Raw genomic sequence first — 15,352 nt, 5'->3', positions numbered from 1 at the left:
AGGACTTCCGGTCAAGATGGCGGCATAGGTAAAGGCAGTATCTCGTCCTCCCACAACCACATCAAAGTTACCACTACAGAACAACCATCATTCAAAACCGCCTGAAATCAAGCTGAATGGAAGTCCTACAACTATGGAATTAAAGCAGCAGCCATATCCAGACTGGTAGGAAGGGCGGCACGAGGGGTGGCGGTGGTGCGACGGGCTGGTCCCACACCCACGTATGCGGATAAAATTTAGGGGGATACCTCGGCTGGGAAAGTCCTCCCTGAGGACTGAGGGGTCCCCGTCCCACACCAGGTGCCCTGCTCAGGGTTCCAGTGCCAGGAAGAGAATCCCCATAACTTCTGGCTGGAAAAACCAGCAGGAACTGAGGCTCAGGGAAGCTAAAGAGGCTGGAGCCCCAGGCAGCTCCTTAAAGGGCCCGCACACAAACTTATCGGACTCACTCCCTCTAAACTAGGAGGGGAGGCAGCTCGAGGGGCGCCAGAGACATATAGGGAAGAACTGAGCTGTTTGGCACTGGAGCGAGGGCTGGAGAGGGGGCTTTCTCCAGGACAAACGTGCTGTCAGAGGCCTTTGTTCCTTTGGTGAGCCCTTCCCTGGGGCCTCAGACAGTCGCCATACCTGGGACTCCAGCAACCTGGCTCACACTGGTAGCCCCGCCCTGGTGACTCCCTGAGGCCCCGCCACACCCCACCCAGCTTTCAGGCCCACCCAAGCTGTTGCCACTTGCTTAACCATAGGATTGGCCTGTCTTGGATCCTGCTTCAGGTTTTTCCTAAATTCTTTCAAACAAGCAGCATCTGGTCTCAGCTAGCCCCATACCTCTCGTTAAGTAATACACAGAAACAAACACAGGGAGGCAGCCCAAATGAGGAGACAAAGAAACAGGTCCCAAATGAAAGAACAGAACAAAACCCCAAGAAAAGAACTAAGCAAAATGGAGATAAGCAACCTAACAGATGCTGAGTTCAAAACACTGCTTATAAGGATGCTCAATGAACTTAGTGAGAACCTCAGTGAACTTAGTGAGGGCCTCAAGAGCATAAAAAAGGACCAGTCAGAAATGATGGATGCACAGTCAGAACTGAAGGAGGCATTAACTGAAATAAAGAATAATTTACACAGATTCAATAGTAGAGTATGTAAATCCAAGAAGCAAACCATCGATTTGGAATATAAGGAAGCAAAAAGCGCCCAATCAGAACAACAAAAAGAGAGAGAACCCCCAAGAATGAGGATAGTGTAAGGAGCCTCTGGGACAACTTCAAGTGTGCCAACATTCGCATCTTGGGGGTGCCAGAAGGAGAAGAGAGAGAACAAGAAATCGAAAACCTGTTTGAAACAATAATGGCAGAAAACTTTCCTAACTTGGTGAAGGAAACAGACATACAAGTCCAGGAAGCACAGAGAGTCCCAAACAAGATGAACCCCAAGAGGCCCACACCAAGACACATCATCATCAAAATGCAAAAGGTTCAAGACAAAGAGAGAATCTTAAAAGCAGCAAGAGAAAGGCAGCTAGTTACCTACAAGGGAGTTCCCATTAGGCTGTCAGCTGATTTCTCAAAAGAAACTTTGCAGGCCAGAAGGGAGTGGCAAGAAATATTCAGAGTGATGAAAAGCAAGAACCTACAACCAAGATTACTCTATCCTGCAAAGCTGTCATTTAGAATCGATGGCCAAATAAAGACTTTACCGGACAAGAAAAAGTTAAAGGAGTTCATCACCACCAAACCGTTATTATATGAAATGATGAAGGGTCTTTTTGAATAAAAAAGATAAAATATATGAACAAACAAAATGGCAATGAGTACATATCTATCAACAATGGAATCTACCAACAAAATGAACAGGCAGAACAGAAACATTCTCATAGATACAGAGAACATTTTGTTGGTTGCCAGATGGGAGGGGGGTTGGGGCAATGGGTGAAAAAGGTGAAGGGATTAAGAAGTACAAATTCATTGCTAGACTGACAAACCTCAAAGGGAAAGGGGTTGGGGGGTGGGAAGAAATAAACCAAAGAACTTATATGCATAACCAGTGGACACAGACAATAGTGTGGGAAAAGGCGGGAGGGGGGCGGGAGTGGGGAGGAGGGGGTCAATGGGGGAAACATGTGGAACATCTGCAATACATTCTACATTTAACAATAAAAATTAAAAAAAAAAAAAAAAGTCCATCCTCCCAAAAGGAGATCAATTTATCTTCAATTCCACCCTCCTTCATAAAAATAAAGCCAGAATCTTCTTACCCACGAACGTACAAATTATATGCTGGCATGAACTATATACAATGAATTGCTAACTCTTAGATCTCAAATCTTTGTCCCCTCCGTCCCTTTCCTACGGCATCCGTCTAGTCTACAAGTAACAGCATACTTAACGCTGAAAGTCTAAACGCTTGTTTCTGAGAAAGGGAAGAAAGCCAGAATGTCTGCTGTCACCACTTCAATTCAACATTATACTGCAGGTTCTAGCCAGTGCAAGAGAGGGAGGGAAGGAGGGAAGGAGGGAAGGAGGGAAGGAGGGAAGGAGGGAAGGAGGGAAGGAGGGAGGGAGGGAGGGAGGGAAGGAAGGAAGGAAGGAAGGAAGGAAGGAAGGAAGGAAGGAAGGAAGGAAGGAAGGAAGGAGGGAGGGGAGGGAGGGAGGGAAGAGAAATTAAAGCCATTCAGATTGGAAAGGAAGAAATAAAACTATGTTTACTCACAGATAACATGGTCCTGTATGTAAAAAATCTTAAGAAATCCACAGCAAAAAAAAAAAGCTACCAGAACCAATGAATTATGCGAGATCAAAGGATACAAGTTCAATATCCAAAAATCAATTGTATTTCTATCTACTAGCAATGAACAAACCAAAAATATTTTTTTAATTCCATTCATGACAACACAAAAAACAATAAAATACCTAGAAATAGATCTAACAAAAGAAATACAAAACGTACACACTGAAAACTTAAACTCTGCAGAGAGAAATCAAGTAAGATCTATTAAATGAAGAGACAGTCTGTGTTCATAAATATGAAGATTCAATATTGTTCAGATGGCTAGGGGAAAGGGAGGATGTGGACTAGGTGGAGGAGGGTAAAGGAGGGGGAAAGAGAAACATCTGTAACAATTATCTGTCAAGAATAAATATATATTGTTCAGATGGTAGTCCTCCCCAAACTAATCTATAGATTCAACATAACAAAATTTATGTTGATATTGATCCTCAAATATTTATGGAAATATAAAAAATCCAGAATGGCAAAATTTTTGAAAAAATATATTATAGAGTAACAGTAATCAGAACAATGTGGTCCTGGTGTAAGGACAGACATACAGATCAATGAAACACAACTGAGCATCAAGAAATAAACTCTTACATTATGGTCAACAGATTATTATTGATTTTTAGAGAGAGAGAGAAAAGTATGGATGTGAGAGTGAAACATGGATCAGCTGCCTCCCGCACGTCCCTCACTGGGGATCAAGCCTGCAATACTGGCATGTGCCCTGACCAGGAATTAAACCAGCAACCTTTCAGTGCATGGATGACACTCAACCAACTGAGCCACATGGGCCAGGGCTGGTCAACAGATTTTTTGACAAATGTGCCAAGGCAATTCAATGAGACAAGGGCAGTCCTTTCAAAAGAGTGTTGCAACAATTGAACATCCCCATGTAAAAAATGAATTTAGACTCTCATCTCACACATACACAAAAAATATTCCAAAATGGATCATAGCCTAAATGTAAGAGCTAAAACTACAAAAATTTGTAGAAGAAAACAGAGAAGGAAATCTTCTCAACTATGAATTAAGCAGAATCTTAAATACAACACCAAAATAATAATCCATAAAAGAAACATTGATTAATTGGACTTCATCAAAATTAAAAATGTGCTTTAAAATTCACCATTAAGCCCTGGCCAGTTTGGCTCAGGGGTCATGCAGGAGGCAACCAATCAATGAGTTTCTCTCACATTGATGTTTCTCTTTCACACTCTTTCCCCCCCCTCCCTTTCTTCCTCTCTCCTTCCCCCTTTTCCACTCTGTCTGAAAATAAATGGAAAATATCCTCAGGTGAGTTTAAAAAAAAAACAAAATAAAATTCACCATTAAAAAAATGAAAAACAAACCAGATAGGAAAAAAAATGTAAATCATATACCTAATAAAGGACTTGTATCCAGAATATATAAAGAACTCTTACAACACAAAACAAGACACATAATCCAATTTAAAAATGAACAAATGATTTAAACAGATATCTCACCAAAGATCTGTGAATGGTCAATAAGCACAAGAAAAACATCACTAATCGTTAGGGAAATGCAAATCAAAACCACAATAAAATGCCAACTTCACACTCATTTGAATGTATAATCAAAAAGAAGACAATAACAAATGTTAGTAGGGATGTGGAGAAATTAGAACTCTCATACACTGCTAGTGGGAATGTAAAATGGTACAGTCACTGTGGAACAGTTTGGCAGTTCCTCAAAAATTAAACAATATTACTAGATGATCTAGTAATTCCACTCCTAGGAATATACCCACAAGAACTGAAAACAGGTGTTCAAACAAAAGTTGTACATGACTGTTCATAGCAGCACTGTTCACAAAATAAAAGGTAGAAACAACCTAAATGTCCATTGGACATTAGATGTCTAATGGACATTAGATGGTGGGATTAACTAAATGTGCTATATACATACAATAAAATATTATTCAGTTATAAAAACAAGTGAAGTACTGATGCATGCTACAACATGAATGACTCACAAAAACATGCTAAGTAAAATTAGCTAGAGAGATATAAAGCACAGTGTAGGACATATAGTCAATAATATGGTAATAAGTAGGTATGGTACCAGTTGGGTACTGGAAATATCAGGGGAAACACTCTGTAAAGTGCTTGATTGTCTTAACATGTGGTACACCTGAAATAACAATATTGACTATAAATTGTAACTTAAAAAAAATTTTTTTTAAAAGAAGCCAGACACATTGCCCTGGCGGGTCTGGCTCAGTGGTTAGAGCATTGGCCCATGGAACCAATGAGTTGCAGGTTCGATTCCAGTCAAGGGCGTGTACCTCAGTTGCGATTCATCCCCGGCCCTGGTTGGGTCGTACAGGAGGCAACCACTCGATGTGTCCCTTTCATGTCGATGTTTCTCTCTCTCTCTCTCTGTCTCTTCCTTTCTCTCCCTCCCACTTTATCTGAACAAAAATGGAAAAATATCCTCGGGTGAGGATAAAAAAAAAAAAAAAAAAAAAAAAAAGAAGCCAGACACAAAAGACCACATATTGTATGCCTCTATTTATGTGAAATGTTCAGAAAAGGCAAATCTGGAGAGAAGAGACAAAGTATATTAGTGGTTGCCTGGAGCTTGGGGTGGGAATAGGAAGTGACTATAAACTGTCACAAGGGATTTTAGGGGGTGATAAAAATGCTCTAAAACTGGTCTGGCCAGTGTGGCTCAGTGGCTGAGCACTGACCCATGCACTAAGAGGTCATGGGTTCCATTCCTAGTCAGGACACATGCCCAGGTTGTGGGCCCGATCCCCAGTGGGGGGCATGCAGGAGGCAGCCAATCGATGTTCTCTCTCATCAATGTTTCTTCCCTCTCACTCCCTCTCTCTCTAATCAATAAAGGGAAAAAAATTTTTTTAATGCTCTAAAACTGGATTGTGGGTGATGGTTTCACAATTCTATATATTTACTAAAATTCATTGAATATACACTTAAATTAATCTTATGTGAATTATACCTCAATAATTTTTTTTTTAAGAGCTTGAGTATGATTAGAACTACTCTGTAAAGTTAAGGGGAAGAAACTGTTTATTAGTCAGAATAAGAATGATAACAACAGGAAAAAGAGAAACTGAAGTGGAATCTCTAGAAAGTTTTGTATCCTGAGATGCCTTACCACAATCTCTACATCTCTATCAAAGTTTATGAAAAGCATTAAATGGATCATATGAGTTAAGAAGTTCAGTTTTCTGGTGTCACAGGACAAGTAAGAAACACCTCATGATGATGCAGGAGTGTAGATGCAAGGGAAAGCAAAAAAACAAAACCAAGCACAACTCCTTGGAAGGGCTATAGATAGCATAAAAGTCAGAACTAAACCAAGTTAAAGGACTGGATCCACAGCTGGCATCAAGTTACACTGGTTTCCTTTGTATTTTTTATTTCACAAGTTACATTTAAATTTTAGTAGGTAACAAAGCTGACTGTACAGCTGTATATTTAAATAATTATAGTAATGCTGAGCAACTTAAAATGACTAATTTTAAAGACATCAGTTGTTCTGGTGTGAACACACTTACCCTCCTTCTTTTGGTTAGAAACCTATTCTTTTTGGTAAGGAACTCATTACTTGACATTGGGTGGGGCTGACACCATCATCACATCTCTCCTCCAAGCCATAAATAAGGACATGTGACCCAGTACCTGTCAAAGTCCTTTATATCCCTCCCTATACATAGGAATTGGTTCAAAGAACATGTGACCCAAGCCAGACCAATAACTGAGCTGATGGATCTTTTTTGCCAGAATTAAACTGGCAGGGAGCCTGGGGTTGCCAACTCTCATTGTAACTCAATGGAAAATCTATTCAAGACATGAAGATAAGAGGCCTGCTGACATCATATTTATCTCTGGACCTGATGTACTCACTCAGTTATTGAGTCAACACTTTTTTTGTGTGCAAATTAATCTGATTTGAGTTTCTGTCCCTTGCAACCAAAAAGTCTCTGTAAAAAGCCACTGAAAAAGTAGTGAGACATCTAGAATGGTTGCCAAAGGGGTCCAAATGATGCGACCCAGAAGTGAAGAGGAGTTATCTTTCTGAGGAGAATGCACTGACTAATGGAAAACAGGATGCAGGAGAAAAGCAGGTAGATACATTTCTTCTTCCAGACTCCCATCTAGTGATTTAAGGAATTGTTCCTTCATGAAAAGATATTCTGTGTGGCCAAGCAAGCCAAATTGTGTCAACAATTTCTCTCCAGCAATTTGGGAAGCAGTGGCCAATGAGATAAGTTATCACCTATATTGTTTCCCTTCCTTTTCTGCCTCACTTCCCTTTTCTCTTTTGATGTCCTGGAATTATGCCTCCCAGATAAAGCCTTAACTCTTAATCCTTATCTCAGTCTCCATTTCTAGGGAACCCAGACCAAAAAAACTACAGCAACCATCAGGCTTTGAGATCATAAACAAAATAAGGATTCTCAATATCAATACAATGTTGAATAGAAATAATAATAATAATCTGCACAGTAATGCAAAGTTATAGCTTATAGAGCTAGACTAAATAAATAAATAAATAAATAAATAAATAAATAAATCAGTTATAAGGTGTGGAAAGGAAGAAACAAAAATTCATGATTTGGTTGTCCATATAGAAAATACAAATGAATCCACAAATACATTTTTAGAATTAACAAGAGTTTAGCATGGTATATAGGTGAATATAAAATCCATCCAATAAAAAAGGACTAATACATTGCATTAAAACTGAGGACTCCATAAAAGGATTAAAAACAGAGTATGAATATATTTGCAACACATATAATCAATAAAGGACTGATACAGTAAATGTGTACAAAGTACTCACACAAATCAGTAGGAAAAAGACAGACTCCAAAGGAATAAAAACAAAGAGGGAGAATAGCAAAAGGTGGAAGTAAATAAGCAATTTACAAAAGAGTATTCAAATGGTCAATAACCATTCAAAAAAGCTCAATCTCATTAGTAATCAAGCAAATACAATAAGACGGCATCACGCACCCACTGGATTGGCAAAAATGAAAAAGTTGGCAATACCAATGATGTAACTATATTAAGAACATTATTGTGGGAGTGAAAATTTCTACAACTATCTTAGAAAACAGTTTGGTATTACCTAATAAACTTGACGATAAATAAAACTGCTATGACAAACAATAAATACCTAAGACCCAGCAATTCCATACCTGGTATACCATAGAAAAACTCATGTGTATCAGAATAATTGTATAAGAATGTTATTAGGATCATTGTTTCTAACAGCCAAAAACTGGAAATAACCCAAATGTCCATCTACTGTAGGATGGAAAATTGTGGTATATTTATACAATGAAATAATATAAAGCAATGAAAATGAATAAACTTCAATTATGCATAACATCATGAATGAATTACAGACACAGATATAATTTTGAACAAAAGAAGACAGTAAAGCATATAAACATACAGTATGATTAATTCAAATGAATTTAAAAAAACAGAAAAAAATTACATTGCTTAAGGATACATTAATAGGTGGTTAAAAAAAATAAAATTTTAAAAAGCAAGAAAATAGTTATCCCAAAAGTAAGGATAGTGGATTAGAATGGTCTAAAGAAAAGGGTAAGATTTGGAAAAGAGTTTGGATATATCAAAAGAAAAAACAAAAGAGCTATAGAGATACAAATGAGCAGAGCATCTGTGGGTATGCAGTGCAAACCCCAGATCAACTGGTTCAAAATGCAAGCTAGAGAATAAGTCAACAACAGATGGACAAGATTATAGATGATATTAAAATGGAAGCAAGAGTTTGTATTTAACACAGTAGAAAGCCATTATATATTCTCTCTTTTTTTTTTTTCAATCCTCACCCAAGAACATGCTCATTGATTTTTTTTTAGAGAGAGGGGAAGGGGGAAAGAGAGAGAAACATTGATGTGAGAGAGAAACATCAACTGGTTGCCTCCTGCAGGTACTCTGACGTTGGGGAGAAGGGAGAGATGAAACCCTCAACCTTTGGGTGTATGGGATGACCCTCCAAACAACTGAGCCACTCCAGCCAGGGTGCCACTATACATTTTTGAACAAAAGAATGCCATGACAAAAGCTGTGTTTTAGGGAGAATTCATTTGCAATACATTTGAATTAGAAGAGGGAGAGGGGATCAGTTCCACACTGTTGTGGTCATCCAGAAGTGAGGCAATGAAAGATGCTCCAAGGAGTCAGGGTGGCATTCATTCAAACACTGTTTATGTGTCCAGTTTATACAGACTCTCTGCTAAGCACTGAAGATAAAAAGACCTAGACCAAACATCAGAGAGCTCTGAAAAACAGCATAAAATAGGATGAAGAGGGAAGGGAAGCATAAGGAAAATTTTTTTTAAACAAGCAGTAGTTCCTGAAATCAGTGATGAAGAAAAGAAAAAAGTAAAAGGTTCCTAATCTCCAAGAGTTCTATAATTCAAATACATATAAGGTACCAGGGTAAGCATACCCACATGGTCCAAGGATTGATGAGAATAAGCAGGAAGTAATCATGACTATACCACAAACAAGTGAGAAATATGACCAGAAAAGAAAAAGGGATAACTGGCTGGCAGCTAGAAAGGCCAGAAGACTCAATGGTTCTTTGTTTTATGATGAGAAAGGCATAATAAGTCTTATGGTTTAAGTGAAGCATCCATTAAAAGGAATACATTGAAGATGCTAGAAAGGAAAGGAAAAATTGTGAGATCAAGGTTCTGAGGGAGGTGGTAGGTATGGGATTCAAAGTACAATAAAATAGGTAAGCTTTAGGCATAAGACACCTTTCAGGCTCAAGAGAAAAATGGTTAAATGACATACTGGCACCGTAGTATGCTGAGATTAAAATAAAGAACTCATGTTGAACTTTTCAGTAAAAGATGGTGCAGTGAAACAAAGATGAGAAATAAGAGAAATGACTTGGAGTAAACCTCAAATGAGAGACCATTAATTTATAAAAGATCATCTTTGGACTGTTCTAGTCTCCCTCTAACACTACATTGCAGCTCATATGTAAGAAATAGGTTATAAGGCCCTGGTCGGCTTGGCTCAGCGGTTAGAGCGTCAGCCTGTGGTCCAGAGAGACCCAGGTTCGGTTCCCGCTAAGGGCATGAACCTCAGTTGCAGTTTGTCCCCGGTCCTGATTGGTTGTGTGGGTGGCAGCCACTTGATGTGTCCCTTTCACGTCGATGTTTCTCTCTCTCTTTTCCTCTCTCTCCCTCCCACTCTATCTGAACAAAAAATGGAAAAATGTCCTTGAGTGAGGATAAAAAAAAAAGAAACAGGTTATAAGATATTCAGCATTAAGAGTTAGTGAGATGAGCACAACAAAAGGTCAATGAAGTATATGTCCAAAGTGATAAAACAGGTAGCACTGAACTAGTTGATACTAATCGAAAAAAATTTACTTTGATCAGGAGTGAGATAATGAATTGAACATAGCAGATTCAGCAGATTGAAAGACTAGACTAGGTTAATAACCAGAGTTATTAACAGGTTCAGGACTAAAAACAATTGAGGTTACAAATAAGCCTATTCCTAGGAAACCCTACTCATAACATTTTCATCAGAAATAAAAATCTTGCCCTGGCCGGTTTGGCTCAGCGGTTAGAGTGTCGGTCTGCGGTCCAGAGAGACCCGGGTTTGGTTCCCGCTAAGGGCATGTACCTCGGTTGCAGTCTGTCACCGACCCTGGTTGGTTGTGTGGGTGGCAGCCACTCGATGTGTCCCTTTCATGTCGATGTTTCTCTCTCTCTCTATTCCTCTCTCTCCCTCCCACTCTACCTGAACAAAAAAAAAATGGAAAAATGTCCTTGGGTGAGGATAAAAAAATTTAAAAAAAGAAATAAAAATCTGATGAAAGCCTTTCATTAAATTCTGCTTCTTTGGCAGCAAAATGGTACTAAATTAACAAAGGCAAGACTAAGAAGGCACCGATAACTTTTGAGATGCTAACGGTGGCACTGTTAGAAAATCTGGAACTACTCCTGAAAACATTTTGCAGAAAGAAAATACAGTTGATTAAAAAGTAAAAGATCTGCCCTAGCTGGGTAGCTCAGTTGGTCAGAACTGCCTCCCAATATGCTAAGGTTAATGGTTCAATCCCAGGTCAGGGCACATACAAGAAGCAACCAGTGAATCAATGTCTCGCTGTCTCTCCCTCAAACCAATAAATTAAAAAAAAAAAAAAAAAAGACCTTAAGACCTGAAATCAGAGGACTAGGATTTGCGTCCCAATCTTGGCAAATAATCTCATGCACTGTAAACCTCAATACCTCATCTTGATTATGAAAAAAATAATAACAGAAAATAATACAGGAATAAGAATAGCAGGAAACACTTTTTTTTTTTAATGGTTCTTATGTTTCAGGCACAGTTCTAAATTTTTTACATGTATTAATTCATTTAATCCTCACATTAACCCTGTAGAGGCAATTATCCCCATTTTACTGATGAAGAAACGAAGACGGAGAGGTTAAATCAACTGTCCAGAATCACATAGCTATTATGTTATATAAGCAGAATTTCAACCTGTACAATGTGCCCTGGGACCTATATTCTTTTTTACTATGTTCTTCTGCCTCTCTGGTTATGAAAATGAAAATGTAGTAAAAAGTATTTTAAGAATACACAAATGCTGCCCTGGCTGGTTTGGCTCAGCGTTGGCTGCAGACCAGAGTCCCAGGTTTGGTTCCGGCTAGAGGCACATACCAAAAAATAAATAAATAAATAAATAAGGAAACATTAAAAAAAAGAAAAAAAGAATACACAAATGCTTATCATTACTGCTGAATATCAAGTGACTGGACAAAATAATCCAAACAAAATCCTAGATCATTAATCCACAGTCAACATTCCAAAAATTGTACCTATTATATGCTGGGGATAATTGGAAGGGTTAACAATGCACATGCCTCGAAGAGTAGGGAGACAAGAGGCAATACTTGATATGAACAATGCTGCTTTTCTTTGATGAGCTGAGGTAAATAGTATGATCAGTGATACAGAATAAAGAGCTTGGAGAAATCATAGCTTCAAAATACAGCAGCACTAAAATAACAGCAAAAGGGTTAGGAAATAACTTAGCCAGAAAAGAAATCAGCATAATTATTTTTAAAGTACAGGTTTCTGGCCATTATAAAGTTTTTAAAAAAAGAAAGAAGATAAGATTTCAAATAGCAACAGGTTTTTCAGAGCAACATACTTCATATATGCACATCATAAAAAGGATTATCATTACCAAGAAAAGGTCCTAAGCCATTTTATAAATACTGTAATAACAAAAAAAAGTTGATACTTAGTGGGTACTAGTAAAAAGCACTGTTCTAAACACTTCACAGGTATTGATTTATCTAATCTTTACAACAACCCGATAAGGTAAGTCTTACTACTTTCCCATTCTATAGATAGGGATGAGGCATGATGAGGTGAAGTAACTTGCTCAAGTTTACTGTATGAGGGGCAGTGCTAGGATGTCAGACTCAGGCAGTTTGCCTCCAGAGTTTGTACTATTATACTTCCTCTAGTAGGAAACTAAGAAGCAGAACAAGAATTTATTCACAATATTATTCAGCCATATTTGGCAACAAGGAAGAAAGTACCTTTCACTCATGATAAGCATCTATAGCAGTTCTGTCCTTGGTCTTCCCTCCAAATTAGGTCTGCACATTTCTCCTGGACTCTCATCTACTACTCCGGCTTCAATTACAATCAATTTACTGATAACTCCCAAATCTAGATCTTTAGCCCAATCTCTTCTGTACCTTAAAACCTGCACCAACAACCTACTAGACATTTCTCTTTGAATGCTCCACGAGCATCTCAAAATCAAAATGTCCAAACTGAATCATCATCTCCATTCCACCTCATTTCCACCGCCAAACGTCTTCTTTCTTGTACTCCCTTACCTCAATAATTACCTCCATCATCCACCTGGTTGCCCAAGTCAGAAACCTGAATGTCATCCCAGACTCCTCAGTCTTCCTCACCTTCCATATCCAATTAATCACCAATCACTGCCATGTCTACTTCCTAAATATCTGTCTAATAAATGCATGGCTCTTCATTTCCCTTGCCTTAACTTTACAACTTTACAAGGCTATATTAATTTGAACTTCCTGTTGTTTTGCAAAACTGAATCTGTGTGTGTGTGTGTGTGTGTGTGTGTGTGTGTGTTGTCCTGTCCCATCTGAGAACCAACTCCTTAGCTGGAGAAGAGACATTGTATATATTTCATATTTAACTCCCTAATGTGCACATTCTTGATCAGCACAATGTTCTCAGAGATGAACTTTTGGTTCCACTAAAGATAAATTCTAAGCATGTATGTCAAGTAACACAACTTTTTAAAAATGACATTGCCTTCAAAAACAAGACCCAGTTGTTTAAAAAAAAAGCAAGAATTTCGTATTAAATCTATCCAAGTCTCTAGGATATGCTGATTATTTTAAGTGTTCAATGATGGCTAGTATAAGCCATGCACTATGCTAAAAACTTTACATAAATTATGCCATTTAATTTTCTCAACTCTGTGATCTGGGTACTGTTATTATACTCATTCTCCAAAGAAGGAAACTAAAACTTAACAGACCTTAAACAATTTGGCCAAGTGGCAAGTTAGAAAACAACAGTAGGGATCTGAACTCATGTCACAGACTAACACTAGAGCCCACGTTCTTCAGCATTTTCTGTTTTGCCTATTCCAGAGAAAATGAAATATGTGTCTTAAAACTTCAAAGAAAAAAAATAAGCACAAAGCTTAAATCAAAGAAATGTTAGAAAGTAACATTATGAAGTTCAGGCAGTTAAGAAAGGACCTGTTTGGGAGATCCAAACATCTTTAAGAAACATCAGCAAACTCAAAAGACCCATAGAAATATAATTGTAAAAAAATACATCAGAATGCTTATTTTCTTGGGACATCATAATTCATAGAAACACAGTCTTATTGAAACAAAAAATGTCTAGTGTCTTATACGTTGGTATATTCCACAAAGAAATCCTACAAATACTAGAATCCTGCACAGTAATTCAATGTTTCGTATTGAGGGGGAGAAAGGCGGCAATCAGTCCACCACAAAGAGGTAAAAGGCTGGGAAACCTCACCCTTGATGGCTGGCTCACTTCCACTCATCTACAACACGAGAGGGCCAGTGTGTAAAGCACACTGCCTACCATCCATCTTCCTCGGCTCTTATGAGAAACACAGGGCACATTGAAATGCACATGGTATTAACATCAAGCTTCAGCCTACAATTCGCCGAACATTCGGCAGCTGCACGCCGAAGGTGCAGACCACAGGTTCCCAACTTTGAATCCTGGCCATAGATTCTGGGTGCACGAGCCCACTTTGAACTGGCCTCCTGGGTGCAAAGAGGGTCCCTGTCAGATTTCTCAGGAAGGAAAGAAGAGCGAAGGAGCGGCGGCCTCCCACGGCCGGAGCCCGCGCGCCGTCCCTTTTGTCGGGGTGGAGAGGAGGGCGGACGCCCGCACCCTGCAGGGGGCAAATGGGGAGTGGGCGGGGAGAGGGAGGGGGCGCAGCGCCGGCTCCGGGGTGGGGATACAAAGAATGTGGAAAGCGCCGAGCAGCCAGCCTGCCGCTGGGCTTCGCCCGCCCGGCCACGAGCCGCCGCGGAACTCCAGGCCCCGGCCGCAAGGAGCCGGCGGAGGCGGGCGCCCAGGGCTCCCGAGGCCCCCCGACTAGGCGAGGCTGAAGCCCGGGTCCGGGGCGGCGCGAGGCCTCAGCTGCGAGCCCCTCCGCCCAGCCGCAGGCCAGGCCGCAGGATCCCGGCTACCGCGTCGCCACACCCACCCGCCTCCTAGGCCGGGCCGGGAGGACTCCAGGGCTCTCCCTCCAGCTGCGGCGGCGCGTCCCAAGCCCGAGATTTACCTGCTGATCTTCTGGGCGAAGGCGCGGCGCTCGGCCATGGCTGCAGAGGCGGCGGCAGCGGCGGTCTGGGCGCGGACCGGCGGGCGCGTGCCTCCTCGCTCCCGCTCCCTTGCTCGCGGCCTCCGCCAGTCCTAGCTCCGGACTCGGGAGGCTGGGGCTGGCGGCCAGAGCCGGGAACGAGCCCTGCCGTAATGCTCCTGAGAGCAGCGCAGCAAGAAACCGCTCCTCCCCCAGCGTGTCAATCCCCGCAGGAAAGCCGGCTTCGGGAACCGAGGGGAAGACGGGGGCTTGGGGGCATGGAGAGGCCAGCCCTGGCCGTCTCGCTGCTGTGGCCTGCACGACCTACAGACAGAAAGAGGAGCCAGACTGGGCCAGCGACCTGGGGGGGGGGGGGGGGGGGCAAAGGGGGCCCTTCCCGAAAAAGAAGAGAAGGAAATGGAAGATGGACTTTTGCTGAGCGGGGCTGTGCTCTGCTGTCCGGGGTGGCTTGGTTCGAGTTCCGGGCTGTTAAAAGCGCTTTCTGTTCTGTTTCCACCTTGTGAATGGTGTCCGACTATAGAAAGGACGGTTTGTCTTATAGAAAAAGAGCCAGAAGAGACCTATCTTCGACAGAAGTAACAGTAATAATAATTGACTTGTGGTGCTTAGTCAGGCCCTGGATTAAAGTTTTGCACGC

General features: G+C 40.7%; 1 protein-coding gene across 8 annotated transcripts in view; it reads right to left on the bottom strand.

The window, feature by feature from the left end:
• DOCK7 (dedicator of cytokinesis 7) overlaps positions 1-14,819 on the bottom strand; it is a 196,961-nt gene extending 182,142 nt beyond the window's left edge. For all 8 annotated transcript variants that reach the window (XM_036255522.1, XM_036255524.1, XM_036255526.1 and 5 more), the window contains exon 1: positions 14,677-14,819. In XM_036255522.1, coding sequence (XP_036111415.1) covers positions 14,677-14,714 — 38 coding nt within the window. In that variant the 5' untranslated portion in view covers positions 14,715-14,819. The remainder of the gene's footprint in view (positions 1-14,676) is intronic.
• Between the last annotated feature and the right edge of the window lie 533 nt (positions 14,820-15,352).

Source organism: Molossus molossus, unplaced genomic scaffold, assembly GCF_014108415.1.
Source record: "Molossus molossus isolate mMolMol1 unplaced genomic scaffold, mMolMol1.p scaffold_m16_p_12, whole genome shotgun sequence".
NCBI lineage: Eukaryota > Metazoa > Chordata > Mammalia > Chiroptera > Molossidae > Molossus > Molossus molossus.
The sequence above is the reverse complement of the archived record's forward strand: the minus strand, read 5'-3'. Positions and strand labels throughout refer to the sequence as shown.